This window comes from Leuresthes tenuis, unplaced genomic scaffold (assembly GCF_036924035.1).
Source record: "Leuresthes tenuis unplaced genomic scaffold, fLeuTen1.0.hap1 SCAF_19, whole genome shotgun sequence".
Classification (NCBI taxonomy): Eukaryota; Metazoa; Chordata; class Actinopteri; order Atheriniformes; family Atherinopsidae; genus Leuresthes; species Leuresthes tenuis.
The window spans coordinates 6,750,941-6,769,861 of NW_027325373.1; the positions used below are offsets into that span (position 1 = coordinate 6,750,941).

At 39.3% G+C, this 18,921-nt stretch overlaps 2 protein-coding genes across 2 annotated transcripts in view; one reads left to right on the top strand and one right to left on the bottom strand.

Annotated features, from left to right (window-relative positions):
• rassf6 (Ras association domain family member 6) overlaps positions 1-18,921 on the top strand; it is a 101,400-nt gene that overhangs the window by 73,726 nt on the left and 8,753 nt on the right. The window lies entirely within an intron of this gene.
• The window catches only part of cntfr (ciliary neurotrophic factor receptor), a 198,264-nt gene continuing 182,668 nt past the window's right edge, over positions 3,326-18,921 (bottom strand). The window contains exons 8-11 of the mRNA XM_072372441.1: positions 14,594-14,662; positions 14,304-14,424; positions 5,715-5,841; positions 3,326-4,926 (exon numbers count right to left, since the gene is read on the bottom strand). Of these exons, the coding sequence (XP_072228542.1) occupies position 4,926; positions 5,715-5,841; positions 14,304-14,424; positions 14,594-14,662 (318 nt within the window). The 3' untranslated portion in view covers positions 3,326-4,925. The remainder of the gene's footprint in view (positions 4,927-5,714; positions 5,842-14,303; positions 14,425-14,593; positions 14,663-18,921) is intronic.

The window sequence follows — 18,921 nt, forward strand, 5'->3', positions numbered from 1 at the left end:
GGGAAAGAGACCACTGAATAGAGACTGCAAGGAACACTGAGAATTCATTGTTCATGAAAAAAAAAACACAGGGAATTCCGTTACATTAATGTTTTTTACAAATTAATGGTATACAAGACTTTCTCTTTAAACATGTAGTGTTCCAAAGGGGAAAATGCCATTCAGATTTCTAGGAAACAAAATGAGGCAATAATAGTTCAAACAGTATTTCCAGAGTGAGTTTCATAGGTCGAGCAATGTGTTTAACTCTAACTGATAGATACTACCAGTTCCTGAGTGTGGAACATTAGGCAGTCCTACTTAGTGGAAGATTTTAAATAGGTGTATCAGTTCAAGTTTTGCCATGCAATAAATTCAAATTTCACCTTTCATATAAAAATCGTATTTTAATAATGTTTCCATTAAAGATCTGAGACGGTATCTGTAGTGAAAAGTTTAATCCCTTTTAATGGAATGTCTTTAATGTGCTCGCTTCTCTTTATTGCATCTCAGGAGGTAATCATTTAAACTTTCACATTTAATCAGGAGCTTGTTCTTTTTCTCCATTAAAGCTCCATCTAGCTTCTGACAGAGCAGATTTAGAGCGGGCTCCGCTGAGTTCCATACCCATGTATTCGGACTCTTTTGCTTGTCCCACATTTGCATTTTGAGCTTGGAGAGGAGCTTTTGTGTCAGGCTGCTTTGTCAGCTGAAGGACCTGTCTGATTTCCTACAGCTGGAAAACACAACCTCTGCGTGCTGGATCGTGTTGTTCAGCTTTCACAATGAGCCGTCTGGAATTTTGAGGGGAGACAAAGTCACACTGGAATGACTCAGACGCCACATAAGTCATTCTGCTTGCATATTTTCTATGCTAATGTGCGAATGTAGATGAGATGACATGTCATTTTGTGGCACTAACCACCGAATCCAGCTCTTCACATACGTCAGTGCCAACAAGTGTTATCATCAGCTGCATGAATAATAGGCTGACAAGTAATCATAGCTGGTTTGAGAGGCACACAGCAAGAGGGTTCAAGCCACCTGGCAATGCAGAGATTAGAAGCTCACTGCCAAAACTCCATCACTTATCCTTTCAAGTCAAATTTCTGTGACTTGAAACATGCGCAGTAAAGTTAGCAGCTGATAAACCCATGACACTGATTGGTTTATTTTCATCCCAGTGCAAGGTCACAGGGGAGGAATATGGAATATCGTGCTTGCTTGACATAATCGCATCTTGACCGACTGATGTGCCTCAGCTTACCCTGCCGCTGCCAGCAAAAGGCAGAATGACAACTACTTTTTGACACGTTTCAGTCCGTATTAGTCACGTCTGCTGTTCACATGTGAAAGGAGACAGAAGGAATAAAAAGCTAAATCTGTGGAAATTTACATGAGTTTGACCACTCAGCACCATGGAGAGAAGCGCAGAGATTTAACTCTGGCTTTCAGCACCACGGACAGATCACACAGAGGGAAGGCGTCTCTGCTGCCCTCTACTGGCCAAACGAAGACCCATTAAGACTTTAATTTCAAATATTGTGAAACCGATGATTATGTACTTTTTTCTTATCCACAGTCAATAAACACGTAAACAGAAGTTAAGAATAATAAAAAAAATAAAAATGGCTTTATTATCAAAATTTTATACAAATGCAGGCAGCCATGCGTTTTCAGCCTTCATTAGCCCTAAAATGGCAATAGTTTTTATGGTTATTTCTGCAAGCAGAGTGAGAGGTAGTGTTAGAAATGTTTCAGGTATTCCTCCTCTCTTATGTGTATTATTGGGAAAACAATACCTCTTACTTCAAACTGCAGGGATAGGGAGATTCTCCAATTTTTTTTATTTGTATTACAAAAAAAATCAGTCTATAGCTGCAATATATGGCTTGGCGAAGGTACTATAGATATTTTCAGCTGTGGTATCTGAGAATAAGTTGGAGAAGCAGCACTGAACCGCTGGGTATTTGTGTGTCTGGTTCAAATAAACTTGACCCCTGCATTTCGTGGAAAGTAAACAACACGTTGCAGCTAAAATGAGCAGCGCAAGTTTATCTGTCAAGGGAGCCATGAGACTCCTCATCCTGCTTCCAAATACTGTGAAAATTTAACTGGAAAAAAGATGATCAGACTGAAGACTAATTAATTTTTTTTGCAATTGTGCCAAAGATTAACTCGAAAAGAAAGTTGGAAAACTAGGCAGGCCAGCAGAGGAGAGAGAGAGAGAGCCAGCAGCTGGGGCAGAGGTGAGAGTGAAGCAGATATTGTGCCATTCATCCAGTTTTTAGTAAAAGGTCAAAGTAGTCATTAGAGCAGAGCAGACCTGCTGGAACTGACAGGCTCTGGATGGCATACACACCCACAAGAGCACCCACTCCTTCACATATTCTCGAGGTTAATGTGGATCACACCGCGGTTGCGGCCAAAAGGTGTAAGGCTGAAGATTTCACTTGCAATCTAATTAAACATTTAAAGGTTTAAAACGTAAGCTCTACAATCCTGTTTTTTAACACAGAGCAAACCGTGTTAAATTTACAGCATCGACAATGACAAGGATAATAGAACCAGTGTCCTCCGTGCCCTCCTTATTCAATTCATTGTCATTGTAAATATTAATTGAGTTCTCATTGACACCCTCATTAAATAGAAGGAAACGGCTGGCTGGTATATATGAGGGAGGAAGAATGGGAGGAAAGAGTAATGAATGCAATACCACGCAAGCAGATCGACACTTTGCACACACGCGGACACACACACAGAGGACCTCATCTGACAGCTGTTAGATTGTGTATTGATTTGTCCTCGGCCTCCAAATCGGCCTGCCAGAACTTGTCAGCATAATGACAGAAAGAAGGCTTGAGAGAAAGATGAGAGACAGTGAGACAGACTGAGGAGAGGCAGACACAGAGAGTGAGAGCTAAAGGTCAAAAGGGAAATTTTTATCAACCTACACCCCCCCCTCGTATTTCATGTTGAAGGTACAGGAGTGAATGCTGGTGTTCTCAGTGCAGGTTTTCCTTTAAGGACTACAGAACTACGATTAAGTTGTCCTTACTGACATCCAAAATAAGGATGTCAGATATTATATTGGTACCAGACTGTAGTTCCTCCCATTCGAGAAGTGCCAACTTCTCTCATGAAACAGCACACCGATGTCACATTTGAGTTAAAATACTGCCCTGCCTTAGCAGTCTTAACAGGCCTTAGCCTGGTCATAGACTTTGACTTGCATCAACACTTCGCCTTCATCTTGTTCATTCGGGAGACAACAATCTGTTGTGACGAACTGTGCTCCGAACGCCCACCCCCCCCCCCAAAAAAAGCAACACAAGAATGAGGCCAGTTCATTGTGAAATGGTCACATTTAATGGTTGAAACCTGTCATTGTATATACATCTATAAAAAAGACCCCAGGTACAGGTTACGACATTCTACCGCTAATACATACATTATCATTATTATTATTAAATAATAAACTTTTTTGTTCAATGTTAAAGTTACATATCATAGTTTACAAAATAGGATCAAAGAGAAGTAAGCCATTATGGATGTTTGGAAACAGAAAAGCAAAAAACTAAAGCCCTATACGTGTGTTTTTTTTAATAATTTCTCCATCATCGAGTAAAAACAAAACAAAAACAAACAAACAAAAAAATACCAATATTCGTTTGAATAGCATAATAGTAACTGGTGATACTGGATATCGAAATGTAAACTGCAAAAAGACATTTTCAGAGTTCGTAAAGGCGCCAGAATTTGGAAAGCAACTAGTTTTGTGTTGTTGTGTTTTACAGCACAGAGCAGGGTGGGGAACCAACAACTGCAGCTTGCGGTGTTCCAATAACTGACATTGTTGCCGTCAACACAGTCAAAGCAGAAAAAAAACAAAAAATAAATCGATCGAAAAAGAAGTATTCAGTCTGAAATCCGTTTTATTTTTTATTTTTTTCTTCTTTACAATCCAGGTCCTTCTTACTGCTCACTGTAAGCACAATGTAACGCTAACGGTCTAAACAAGCCAGGCTACCATCACTGGATTCTTCAAGGTGTTAGTCCTCAGGTTGAAAAAGGCTCGCTCCGTCGCTTTGATTGAGTCAGAGTCTGATCGGGTACTATTGTTGCTTCTTTGTTAAGAGGAGCCGCAGGGTTCCTCTTTGTTTATCCCAACTTTCATTCACGTACTACACGCCAGTGTGGATCAGGTCGTGTGTCGCACTTGCACAGAAATACACACAATTTTCTCGGATTTTCAACCCACCACGAAGACAGGCACAGGCTTCAGGAAGCTCAAAGAACTGTAAGAGAGCCATTTTGTAGTGGGCGTAGATGAGTCTTTGGCATGATGACTTGGCTGTATAAGGGGGCTGCTACTGTGGCCACACATGCAAACACACGTGTCCTATTATATATGTGTGTGTTTGTCTGTGCGGCGCTATGCGTTGTAGAATAAAAGCAAAGAAAAACAGTCAATTAATGAATAATAATAATAAAAAAAGGTAACTAAGAGATGTTTGTAAGTCAGCTGAGGACTTGGTTGTCTTGTTCTGAGGAGGAGCTTCCTGAACCAAACACGTCCGTCTTCTGCGGCTCGTATAGCCAGCTGGGGGGCATGACGTCAGCCTGTCCGTAGTGACGTTGCCGCAGTCGTCGCAGGTGTTCTCGCCGTTCCCGTTGCCGCTCGTGCCGTTGATATTGGCGCTTTCAAAATTTCCTCTGAGGAATCTCTTCGTCACCATGAATCAAAAATGCTGAATCGCATTATCATCGTCTGATTTAACGTCTGAGTAATTTTGGTGAGTAACTGTGGGCAGAAATGATCAATGCACTGTATTCTTGAGACATGTGCAAAATAGAAAAACAAACAAGAAAACAAACAAAAAACTCCAGCCTCCTCCACTTCTTCCTCCTACTTCCCGTCATCCCTCAGGAAAAAGACGTTTACATCTGGAAAAAAAGGAAATCGAGTTATTAAAGTTATTCAGCTGAAGCAGAACTGCATAAAAGGGGGACTTGTCTGTTGTGGTGTTGTCAGCACATCACTTTTGATGGGCCTTATCTTCCGTACTGGACTTCTATGTTTCCTATTGGAGCCTTTTTCCTATTACAGGAAAACATTCCTACACTATTAAAAGAACGATTGAGCTGTTGATAATAGCAAGCCTGCCTGAAGCATCTGTTGGTATTTTAGGTTGGTGGTTCACAATTGCGAGTTTGGGCTCTTTGACATGTCACAGAAAATAAAAACCTTCCCATAGTTTGTGTGAATGTTTTTCACTGTCTGTAAAAGTACTGGTAAGTACAGCTGATTTGTTACTGCAGCACATTTTAACACAAGCCACGTCATTTTCCTGACATTAACCACATACTTTTCAATACCCCACATTAACTTTCAATTCAATTGCATTACATTTGAATGTTATAGGTATATGGAGGCCTAATATGTCGATACCAGAATGGTATAGCAAGCTGACACAGAGAGTTTTTTGAATGAGTCAAATGGGAAAGTTTTAGATTCACTTCTAGTTCAGTCCTGTCATATTTTCTGCAAAAAAATGAGACAAAACTATCCCCCTGCTTTCATGAGACAAACTTCCCCATTTGTTTTTGCTCTTGACATAAGCAGGATGCGTTACACAGGTCAGTATATACGGTATGAGTGCATGGTTTACTTGAAAATCAATTCAAAGATGAGGGGTTAAAGGAGATAGGTGTGTTTGTTTGTAATTGCTCACCACATGAACAGCAGCAGCATTCCTAACAACAAAGGGGAGAAGAATGCGAGGACTTTGGCAGCTCTGCCCACTGGAGGTTCAGCCTTCTGAGGTGCGTTGGAGGACGGTATGGGAGAGGTCTTAGTCTCTGTGGAAAAAACATCAGAAAAACAACAAGGTCTCTTGTGAGCAGATTTCTAATGAACTCCTCTGAATCACCGGCCACTTGGTTTTGTCTTTAAAGTTCTTTGTGGGTTTTCTTTGGCAACACCATGTACAACAGAGCTGCTCCCAAAGGGCAAAAATATTCAAAACATTGTTCTGATGAATGAATGCTGAAAAGTGTTCATCATAACGGGAAGAACCCAACAGAAAGGAAAATACAGTGAAGAGCAAAATCAATTCTAATCTGCAAGAACAATCAATACGGGACTTGTCAAGGCAGTTATGAAATGAACTGGACAAAGAAAAAGAAGGACAAAAAAAAATCTAATTCATCCTGAAGCCACAGGGAAACGGAAGAGAGAACAGGGCAAGGAGAGCAAAGTAGATGAAAACACATAAGTAGGTGAAATATGGAAAGGGAAAACAAATGAAGAGGTAACAACTCAAAGGTAAAACAGATAGTAGGAAAAACAGCTACACTGTCCAAAACAATCTTACAAATTTACAGTCCACAACCTTAATAAGTTGTACATCTGGATGTTAAAGGACACAGTAAGAGCTGTAGACAGACTGGAGCTGAGGCACAAAAAGAGGAATTGTGACCCCCTTTTTGTTTGTGTTTGACAGCACTGCCACTAAATATAGAGCTGACATGACTTTGACCCGGTAATCCAGTTAAGAATCCACCAGATTCAGTTAAAGAAACGGCTTAAAATGATGATGCTGTTGTACATTTTGAGTTAATACAATTACATTCAACTGTGAGCGAGGACCCACATAGCTTGTGGCAAAAACAAATTTGCTTAAAATCACGATGTGCTTATTCATTTTTTTTTTTTAGTTCTTCCGACAAATGAAAATATCACAGCTTAATGCTTCATAAAGCGGGGCTGTTGCTACGGCTGCAGGGAGCACGGCAGATATTAACTCATGCGGGATGTTTGTAGCTCATTAGAACCCGCAGCTTTCTTTCTTATTTTCAGCGGAGAGAGTTTATGATTTCCCTCTCCTCGCAATTAATGGCTGTTGTGTTGTACTGTGTTGAAGTCGGGAGATATAAGAGGGAAGCAGCCAGGTGTGAAATAGCCAGAGAACGAGGGAACTAGGGCGCATTTAACATGTTCAGCAGCTCAGTGCAATTCTTCCTGCCTGCAGCAAAACATTGTGCTTCTGAGGGGAGAAGAAAATAAAGATTATGCAGAAATAATGTGCCAGTGACAAGGAGAGACAGTTATGGGGTGTACGCAGATGTAACAAGCTAGTTGAGGACAGGTAAACAGAGGAGACAAGACAATGATTGGGGGGGGTTGATAAACAGCACTGCAGGGGAAGAAAAACAGGTGAAATAGGAGGGAAGCAAGGGAATGGCTGCAAGAAGAAAAGGTAATGAGTTTAAAAATGCTGGATGACTTGAACTCTAAATGCCCTGCTTGTTTTCTAAAAAACTTGATTTCCAAAGCTTTGGGTTGTTCAAATCTACACAACAGCTCTCAGTAAACCATATACTCAGCTTCTGTGACCATCCAGAGTTGCGTGTTGCTCAGCTTCTAAACAGCAGATTTAGCTTTTCTGCTGTTGCCTTTATTCATCAGGGAGCGGAGACATCTTAGGAAGACGAGATTTTACTTTGCAAAAAACAAACATCGCTGTCCAGGAGAAAAATGCTCTCTGTTATTATTTATTTATCTTTTTATGTTTATTTTGCTGGCTCGAAGATATTTATCTTTTGAATAGCTGCCAGGTTTGCAAATACAGTAAGATCTGGACATAATTGGCCATGTACTGACACAAATTTTGTTTTAGCGGTCTGCCCAAACCTACCTGCCTATCCACATTACAGCTGTGCAATAATTATGGACTTAAATTGCAGACTCCAAACTTTAATTTGTGGGTATTCACACTCAAATTGGAAGACAGCTTTAGGAATTACAGCTCTGTGATGTTTACAACCCTCTTTCTTAAGGGATAACAAGTTGTTGGAGAATCAACTTAAATACAGCATATGCAGGCTATTCCTTCATTATTTGTTTTTTCATTAAGCAAAGCAAAAGGTTTAATGTTGTTTTCAAGTGTGGTATTTGCATTTAGATGCTTTTGGTGTGAACCCCAAACTTGAGGTCACAGGTGGTCTTGATGAAAGTGAAAGGGGTCAACTTGAAGGTGAAACAATTAATCAAATCCATCAAAGACATAGCAGAACTATCAGGAGTCGCTAAAACAACAGTTTGATGCATCTGGAGGAAAAATATGGAATCAAAAGGCTTCTGTAATCTCAACCTGACTGAGCAGCAGCTCAGTTTCTGAGTACAAAACTAAAAATATAGCAGATGATTATCAACTGAAGAAAGCTGCAGAATCGACCTGGCAACGTATCATAAAGGAGGACAGTGATTCTGATGATCGGAGATGTTTGTGAATTTCCAAAGGGCTTTTACCTTTGATTTAACAGCGTGACATTTTCTGAATGGTTTGTTCATTTTTATACTCATGACTCAGAGGGGAGAGATTCACGGCCGGCCGTGCCTCAGAGGGTCCACAACTATCTCTGTTGTCTTTTACATTGTCTATCGAGACGTTACCTTTAAATCCCACAAACTGTGGACACATCTCACTTTGCTGCTCTGTTTCACCTCAGTGATATAATGAGAGGTGGATTTACTGTCACAATACAGAAGAAGAAGACCTTAAAACATTCAGCTGTCGTGAGTGCTCCTAATTAAGCACTTGGCCATATACTCTTGTTCTACCTCATGCGAGGACACGGAGACTAAACATTTATAAATAGTTGCAGACATGAAATGGATAAGAAGTGATATCTAATGTTGCTGGTTTGGTGCGAGACAGTGTCCAGTTTCTGTCTCACAGAGTGAGCGAAGCAGAAACTTATATCTTAGATGGTTCCGACTGTAAGGTTGGCCGCAACCTTTTTAAAGCCTGAGCTAATCTCCTTTCTACATCCTGGAATGTGATTACTATGCAATAGTCCAATCACCGAAGAGGGGGATTTCTAAATGTCGTGTCTGTCACCACGCTTTCTCTTTCATGGGAAGTCAGGCTGTTGATGCCACAAAACAAAACAGATATACAAGTGCAAGCAGCAACAACTTCCCAGTGAATTGTGGGTGACCTGCTGAGTGACAAATAAGAACAGGAGACAAGAAGGCAAGAAAAGAGAGGAAGACGAGGAGGAGATGGAGAATGTATAACTGCGTGTTTAGACTCAGAGCTACCTAATCAATAAGTCACAGGAAGTGTGTTCATTTACTATTTGGCTGAGCAGCCAGAAAATATCGGTCCTTGTGGAGTTGTTAACAAGCTGGCAAGCTGAAAGGAAGTGGGCCTTGCTGGCTAAACTTTTTGTGTTTATTGGCCTGCTTTCGCACAGGAAATCAGATATTTCCTTGCTTTCCGTTCTCATGTGATTCTATTTAGGTTTCAAGTGAATATAAAGTTTCACATGATTCAGTCAATTCTTTCCTGCAAATACATGTAATTAAGAGAGAAATGATTGCATTATGAATCAGGCACCAACAATCGCTGGATCCTTGCACCTGGATCCATGTCGGTTGCATTTTGTTTTTTATGATTGAAACAGATGCAGCGATGCTTTCTCACACATTTATTCTATTCCCCACGCTTCTGCTGCCATTGTTTTGAAGAGCAGGAAAGAAAGAACCAAACCTGGGGTCATTTTATTGATATCAACAGGGCCTTTGCAGCTGCTACACAAGGATACAGCTGCAATCATTCATGCAGCAAGTGACATCTGCAAGGAAGGCGGTGAAAGGTCAAAGACAAAAGAGATTGTTGTGAAGTGTTAGGTGGCAATGGGAGTAAGGAGTGAGCCGAGAGAGTGATCAATAGAAACAAGTGGAAAAAGAAGAAAAAGACAGTAATGGAGAGAGAGAGAGAGAGAGAGAGAGAGAGAGAGAGAGAGAGAGAGAGAGAGAGAGAGACCTCAAGGTAAAAAAAGAGACGCGGGGCAAAAAGAGAACAAGATAAGGAGAGCGGGAAGGGGAAGCAGAGAGACGGCAGCTGGATCGAGAAGATGCATGAAGTGAATCCCAATAACCTGATGTTCGTTCCTCGAGACCAAGAATAATACACTATGTACTGTGACTTCTCCTGCAACAGCCACTGCTGTAGTATTCATGTGTGAGTGTACTCTACAGATATCAGACGGGTGAACTGTTTGTGTGTCGTTTTTTCTCCATGTGTTTGTGAGCAACTGTTTTGGAAGGTGTGTGTGTTTTCAGCCTGCATTTGTGAACTAGGTGTGTGTGTGAGCTCATTAAGTGGCGACTGTGTGATGTTCCATGTGCAGTGCTTCTCTTGACCAACAGAAGTCAGTCTTGTACCGTAAAAGTGTTGACAAATTAAACTGGACAGCCAGAGACACCAGGGAACAACAAGTGAATAGAATTAACTTGTTTTCTTTGAAATATCAAAAGTCAGGGTTGAATCTATCACTTTGTATTAGGATCACTTTTCTCTTCTCTGATTTCTGTAAAATTCATGAAAACAGCTCATCAATATGTGGATATGAAATAGTGTAAGTCTGGGTTGTGCCACTGTAATACCTAATCATAATGCCACATTATTTTCTCTTATTTTAAAATCTCTAAGGTTTCTAAACGCGTACATACAAACGCAGGCACTTAATAGGCTGCACTGTTATTTTTTTACCTGTTACTAATGATCTTTCATGGTACTAAATGAAAACTAAATCAGAGTACCAGCATTTTGCATAGATCCAAAGCTTATTTTTCAAGGAATATGAAAGGACTAGTTTGACATTTTGGGAAATAATTTTTTTTTTGCATCACTGTCATATTTACCTTTATTCAGTATTAAGCCGATTATTACATTATACCTCATTGAATTATGTTGTACAAAAGTGAAAGTGTAACAATGGATAGGGCTGGATAGTGTTGTGGTAAGATTGCCACCTTTCATGTGGGTGACCTGGGTTTCTTGCATGAAAGGTACTACCTCCAGTAGGGGTCCTCAAGCAAGACCCCCTTACCCGCCCACCAGTGTAAGTCACTTTGGATAAAAGTGTCTGCCAAATGCATACACATAAACATAAACAATGAAAATATGCTGTCTTCTGTGGGGTTATCTGCATAACCATCACTCACGCAGGTGTGGTTACTTTGTGGTTACACATCTAAAGTAGTCTGACAGGCTCTTTGTGTCACTGAACTAATATCAAATAAGATTCTGTCATGGATGGCTCAGGAACCCTTCCAGAAATCATTGTGAACATAGTTCGCCATGCCATCCATGAACTGTTAAAGATGTATCGTGCAAAGAAATGTGAATATAATCCAGAAATTCTGCTGCTCATTTAAAATGAAATGATGCAAAGAAAGAAACTATTCTGTAGTCATCCATCCATTTTCTATACCCGCTTAATCCAACTCAGGGATGCAGGGGGCCTGGGGCCTATTACAGCACTCATTGGGTGGAAGCAGGGTACACCCTAGACATGTCTGTTCTGTGGTCAGATGAATCAAAATCTAAATGAATTTTTGGAAATCAAGGATGCCGAATCCTCTGGACTAAAGAAAAATTGACTATCTGGCCTGTTAACAGCTCTCAGTTAAAAAGCCTGAATCTTAGGTGCTTCAGTGCGTTTGGAATTGGCAACTTGCACATCTGCAGAGGCACCATCGGTGCTGACAGGTATATACAGGTTTGATGTCTCTTTCCAGGGAGGCGTTGTATATTTCAGCAAGACAATGCTTACAAAATTCGGCATCTTTTATGGCTTTGCAATACAGATTCAGGTGCTGGACTAGCCTGTCTGCAGTCCAAACCTTTCATCAACTGAAAACCCTGGGCATCACAACATGGATAATAGGACAATTAATACTCTGATAGAATCCTTGGGAAGAAATGGATGACATTCCTCTACCAAAGGTTCAGCAACTGGTCTCCTCGGTTCCCAGATATTTGCAGATTGTTGGTGATTTTTTCATAACAAATATTTTTAATGTAATTATAAAGTGTCTCACTTTTACTGGTATCAATTTTGTACATTCTTGTTGTTAATGTTGTACATTTGGAAAATTAATGCACCTAATCACTACTTTGGACAAGCCATTTCTATATACTAAAGGTAATGGAGGCCACAGTATTTTGTCTTTTATTCACTTGCATCTAGTCTTTCTAACTTTACCTTTTCAGACATGTCATGTACCTCTGTCGACATCCACCTCAATAGAAATTCACGTAATTGCAAACCGCCTGTAAACAAAGCAAGCCTAACCGAAACTAAGATACCAAGCAATATAACTGAAGTGGCTTAGCATTGATGTGTTAACATAGTTATTGAGCATTTTAGCTGTCTGACATGTGTTTATTCTTGTGTAATTATGTCTAATCATAACTTTTTTGGACTTTTATGTGTATAGCATACAGACTTTTAATTAATTCATTAGCATTGACTGCATCAAGCTATTTTTTTCTATTAAATTTGTTTTCCTCAATGCTCCGCCCTTGGGCGCACAGACATAAACACTGATATATATATATATATATATATATATATATATATATATATATATATATATATATATATATATATATTATGGCATGCCGTTCAGGAAATTAATCTTTGAATATATTGAATGAAACTTTGAATATATTGAATGAAACTCTGAATATATTGAATGAACCTTGAATATATGGAATGAAACTCTGAATATATTGAATGAACCTTGAATATATTGAATGAAACTCTGAATATATGGAATGAAACTCTGAATATATTGAATGAACCTTGAATATATTGAATGAAACTCTGAATATATTGAATGAACCTTGAATATATTGAATGAAACTCTGAATATATTGAATGAACCTTGAATATATTGAATGAAACTCTGAATATATTGAATGAACCTTGAATATATGGAATGAAACTTTGAATATATTGAATGAAACTCTGAATATATTGAATGAAACTTGACTGACGTCAGACTTCACGGAAGTGCCTGCAGCCATCTTGTCTAAGGTGTGGATACTGTGGCGAAAAGCGAATGACAATTAGTCAGTCCGCTCGGAATTTTGCAGGATGAATATTTAAGTATGAGGACATCATTAACACACTGGCGAATGCATGTACGGGCCAAAATTCTCCCGATAACCCTGCGCGTTCTTCTAACGAAGAAGTCGTGGCAGACTTACGACAACAGGTCAGGCAGCTGTTTATCAGGCCAACCTCAGCATGCCTTGAACCTCTCAGGAGTGCCCCAAAACGGCAATGCAGGCTGAATATTTAGTTAAGTAATGAACGTATATGATGATCCGTGACACAATGTCCACTTTGGGCACGATGCATTTGTCTGTCCGCAATCTGCTGTGAGTAACGTGAACAAAGCTGTGTCGCGGATCATCAAATACGTTCAATACTAAACTAAATATTCAGCCTACATTGGTCTATGAATGTGGGTGATTCTTATTGTATCTAAACAATATATAGCCTGCATTGCCGTTTTGGGGCACTCCTGAGAGGTTGAAGGCATGCTGAGGTTGGCCTGATGTCGAAAGTCTGCCACGACTTCTTCGTTAGAAGAACGGGCAGGGTTATCGGGAGGATTTTGGCCCGTACATGCATTCGCCAGTGTGTTAATGATGTCCTCATACTTTAATATTCATCCTACAAAATTCCGAGCGGACTGACTAATTGTCATTCGCTTTTCGCCACAGTATCCACACCTTAGACAAGATGGCTGCAGGCACTTCCGTGAAGTCTGACGTCAGTCAAGTTTCATTCAATATATTCAGAGTTTCATTCAATATATTCAAAGTTTCATTCCATATATTCAAGGTTCATTCAATATATTCAGAGTTTCATTCAATATATTCAAGGTTCATTCAATATATTCAGAGTTTCATTCAATATATTCAAGGTTCATTCAATATATTCAGAGTTTCATTCAATATATTCAAGGTTCATTCAATATATTCAGAGTTTCATTCCATATATTCAAGGTTCATTCAATATATTCAGAGTTTCATTCCATATATTCAGAGTTTCATTCAATATATTCAAGGTTCATTCAATATATTCAAGGTTCATTCAATATATTCAGAGTTTCATTCAATATATTCAAGGTTCATTCAATATATTCAGAGTTTCATTCAATATATTCAAGGTTCATTCAATATATTCAGAGTTTCATTCCATATATTCAGAGTTTCATTCCATATATTCAAGGTTCATTCAATATATTCAGAGTTTCATTCAATATATTCAAAGTTTCATTCAATATATTCAAAGATTAATTTCCTGAACGGCATGCCATAATATATATATATATATATATATATATATATATATATATATATATACATTTTTATGACAGATGCGAGCATTCTAAAGCCATACAGTGACCATAATTCACCAACCCTGAATATATCAGTGCGTCAACATACCGGTAGGAAAATCCACTTCAGTAGTGGAAGTGATTGGCAGAGGATCTTCAATCCAGGGTGTGGCATGGACAGCAACGCTCCAGTCACTCCACGTTCCAATCTCTGTGTCCTTCGCAGCCACCTGTTGAAGTAGTTGAAGTATTTGGTTCATTAAAGTATTTAGTAATAGATTTAGATGCACAATGAAATGTCAGAAAAGATCAAAGACAGGTGCTAAAAGATTCTCTGTAAAGTTTTAATTTCACAATATTGCTTCCTCGTCAGTTTGTAAGGTAGACTAAATATGTTACCTGGATGATGTATTCCTTCCCAGCATAGGCATCAGTGATGGTATGAGAAGTGCTGTCAGATAGCTCCACCTATACAATCAACAAAAGGAAGAAGGTGGTCAGTGGTCACAGAACCAAAAACTTCATCTAAGTTTCAGTGTAAGATGAATTCAGGCAAATGTCCTGTGTATCTTATCTGTGCATATATGTTAAGTTCCTCACAAAAAAAAAGAGAGAGAGAAAAAGCTTGAATGAGACTGATGCATTTTTGAAGCCACAGACATATTTTTGAGTATGTTCTATTGCCAAGGGGATGTGAAATATTCCCAAACCATGAATTATGAAAGTTTTCATCTAAAAAGGGCACTTAATGAGGTCCTAAGTCAACCTTTGGTCTGAATGTTCAACCCTTCCAGAGTTCTACCCATAAATTATGTGCTCAGGATAGAAATTCCAGCTTGAGTTTTTTGTAATTTATGATGGGAAAATCCAAGCTGTATCATGCAGAATGCATTTTTTTTCTCCATGATCATTTATTAACAACATGCCTTTCATCATTACTCGTTGAAGAGGTCAAGTGTGTGGCTTTAACCTTCAGGGGTTTTACACTTTGTTGATGAATTGACTGAGGCTTGATACCACGGTACCCTCCACTTTTCAACCTAAAACTCATACAGAGATGTATAAAAACCACCAGTGGCTTAATTGATGATTATACCCAGAGAGCATTGGCATCAGTGCCACATAATTTCCCAACACAATGTGAATGCATGCTGACACTTGAAAGCCTTTTGTGTTCACTTTAATTTGCAGAGTGAAACAGAGAATGAACTAAATGTTTGAGTTACAGGGTAGTGCAGGAGAGAATGATTTGCTGCCTCTCTGTAATTTACGGTTAGGGCTTTGTGTGTGTGTGTGTGTTTGTTTGCCTTTGGCCTGTGTCTGAAAGGCTAAAGGAGAAATGGGGAGAGGGAGCCTGCTGCACTTTCTTTTTGTCTGCTGAAGTCAAATTGAATGATTTAGTGAATGCCTGTTGCCTTCTGCAGTCTACAATACCAATGAACCAAGATGAATTCATACACCTTCACATCCACACACACACACACACATCTACGAGGTGCTGAATGAATCTAGTGCCAGAGGCTATCCAAAATACTTGACTGAACAAGTGGGTATCATGATATTTTTACAAGACATTGATATAATAGAAAGACTCAAACATGACATAGATACATACATTCATACTCAACAGTTGCTATAAAGATATGTTTAAGATACCGAAGGGCAGCTGTTCTGCTACCTATTAGAAACATATTACAGAAGCCTTGATGATTTGTTGTGGTAAATTGAATAAGTCCAGATGTGCAAAATTAGCTTTGGCACACTGCTGGTACACATTTAACTATTAGACTTGGTTTATTTTTTTTTATTATCAACCCACACACAACATTCAAACAATGAAAAAGCAAAAACAGGTTTTTGGAAATATTTCACAAATGAAAATATTCAGACAATCTGTTGTCTCCAAGTAGTTCTTGAGATGGCTGCACAGCATTCATTGAGTGTCAGAGTAGATAGCACACTGTATGTCAGGGTGAAAACCAAACCAAAAGGCTGAGAGTATTGTTAGTAGATGTGCTAGACAGGATTTTTGTCAAGCTGCAGATCTGATGAAATAGATGGAGACCATGACTTGAATAAGCAGTATCGCCATCAGCTGCTCAAAACAGTCTGTGATGCCACCCCCACCATCACCACCATATACTTTTTCCTAATGACCGACAGAAGCTAAGCCTCGGGTGGGAGTTTCCTCTCCTTTTCTTCAGGATATGCAAACCTGTAGTCAGTCTGACAAATAACCCACTTATACACCTCGGGCACCCATGCATCCTCTGTCTTCCTGTAATCCCTCTCTCATCGCTCACCCACTCTGCAAAGTTGACCCCTGTATTTTCAACATTGCCTTGATGTTAACAGCCCCTCTCTATCTGCTGTAATTCATCGTTTCCCTTCCTCGCCCTCTATGTGGAAGGAAGCTCAGGCTTTATCTGCCTAACCGAGCACTACATTTCTAGGCTTAATTTCGTTAGTGGTATGCAATAACAATGTCATGCCAGCATGTGTGTCTCGAGTGTTCCCACTGAGAGCCACTTCCATGTGTGGTTACACTTTGGTATATGTGGTGTATGTGAATGTGTGTGTTAACAGATGTGTGTGCTGCCTTTGAGGCTAATTTCCCCACTGTTTAGATGTAGTCCAACCACCGTATCCAACCGTTGCTTCTATCAGCATTCCTTACTGGCTCTAACTTGTGTTTGTGTGTTCAAGTGTGTGCATTCCATACTACGGTCTATGGTGTGAAACCTTCTGCTTGAGTTTGTGTGTCTGCGTATATCTGTGCATGTGTTTTTATAGAGCATGTGCACATGATTATGTGATCTTAAGTTTAGGAAAATATACCCCCGACATTTGTGTTTTTGTCGTACTCACATGTTTACCTTTATGTCTGTACTCATATATTGCAACGTTGTTTGTCCTTGTGTACATCAATATGTGAATGTAAACTGCATATATGAGCATGTGATGAGCAGTGTCTGGAGAAAACAGCTTGCAGATAAGCATTTCCAGAGAGATGGATGTGTTGCTTGGATGCCAAGTGACTAAACAGGGAGCAGTGAGAGCGGCACGTAATATCCCATAGTAGAGGGAGGGGCAGGGGTCAGAAGAAAGATGGAAGGGCAATTGCTTTTTATGCCAAAAAAAGGTTTTGCATTGTGGCTTTTATGTTGAAGAGGCAAGGTGCTGAAAATATACTTTGTCTCTCTTTTCGTGTGTGAGTATGTATTTATATTTCCAATGTGTCTGTAGGGCTGATCTGTTTAGTGTCAGTTAAAAGTGAAATCATGCACATGCATTCATACACTGTACAAACACTTGCAAAGCCATTGAAAACAACAAAATATTTACCTCATCATAATCATGTCTCATTAGCTTAGAGTAAATATACAGCTTCACTCACTCCAAGATATATGACACCAAAACAGTAACAAGGATTCTGCCCAAACAGATCGACCGCAGATTGATTTAGTTTGAAAGAGATGGTTAAATGATCACAAGTTTTCCCTAAATTTCCTGCATAATCACATCTATCTTCTCATCGTAAACAGCCCACGCAGGCATGAATGTTTGGATAGAAACTGCTGCTGACATGAAATGGCAGCCTTTTCTTCTGATCAGCCTACTAATTTCTGATGCTGTGATTAAACAGAGCACAGACAAAGTGATAAAATCTTTCCTTTTACTACTGCTAAGTTGGGTTTAGGTAATTACTGAGTTTCAAAGTGTAGATGCAGGGTTAACTGTTACTATCTTACAGTTACCTCAGTCAATTAGCTATCTATTGGAACAGCTCTTTGGCCACCGTTAAATGTTACCGAAATACGTTTCCATACATTTTTAATCAAGGTGATAATTTGAACATACCACTGATTACTTAACAGCCACAACATCCTCTTTGATGTGAACAGTAGGCTACGATCTGTGTACCTGTCTACAAATCTATGAGTGTATTTCATGCGAAATTTGAATTTCTATATAGAAATTGTCAAGCTGTGTTGCCACATACTATTATTTTCTATAATTAAAATGAGTTTATAGAAAATCAAATATATGTATTGTTTACTTAAATGCAAACAAAAGTAGCTTTTATTCCCATCAGACACCTATAATTATAATGTCAGTAACCTTGTTAAGCTCACTGTATAAAACAATAGTTGTTGGTTTTGGAGGATTGTATTTAGTAACAGTTTATTAGTTTGCTTGCAGCGATTCTGACAAAAGGTGAGAAGAGTACTGACATCACTGTTATGAAAAGTGTATTATTGAGACTTTCAAAATGTGATGCTCAACACAAAGTGGGTTATATTTTGTGATGAGCTGTCAGGCTCTAACTCCTTCGAAGTCCCCTTTTACACATTTCTACAACATACATTGTGATGCTTCTGCAACCACCGGCGACAGGTGAGAGTGTCAGGCTTATGTATAAAAGGAGCTATCTATGACAGGCCTAGTTTTTCAAACCAAGGATGGGTTGAGGCTCATCACTTTTCACCAAACTCTGTCAGAGTCATTGATAGGTATGAAAAAATTGAGAAAAATTCCAAAAAACAGACAAAAAACCCTCCACAAAACTCTGGCCTTTCAACATCTACAGTACATCATACTATGAAAAGATTCAGTGACTCTGGGAATGTCTCTGTGTGTTAAAGCCAAGGTTAGATGTCACTATTGGATTGGATGTGCGACCTTCAAGCCCTCAGGCAGCACGGCATGAGAAACTATCAAACCGC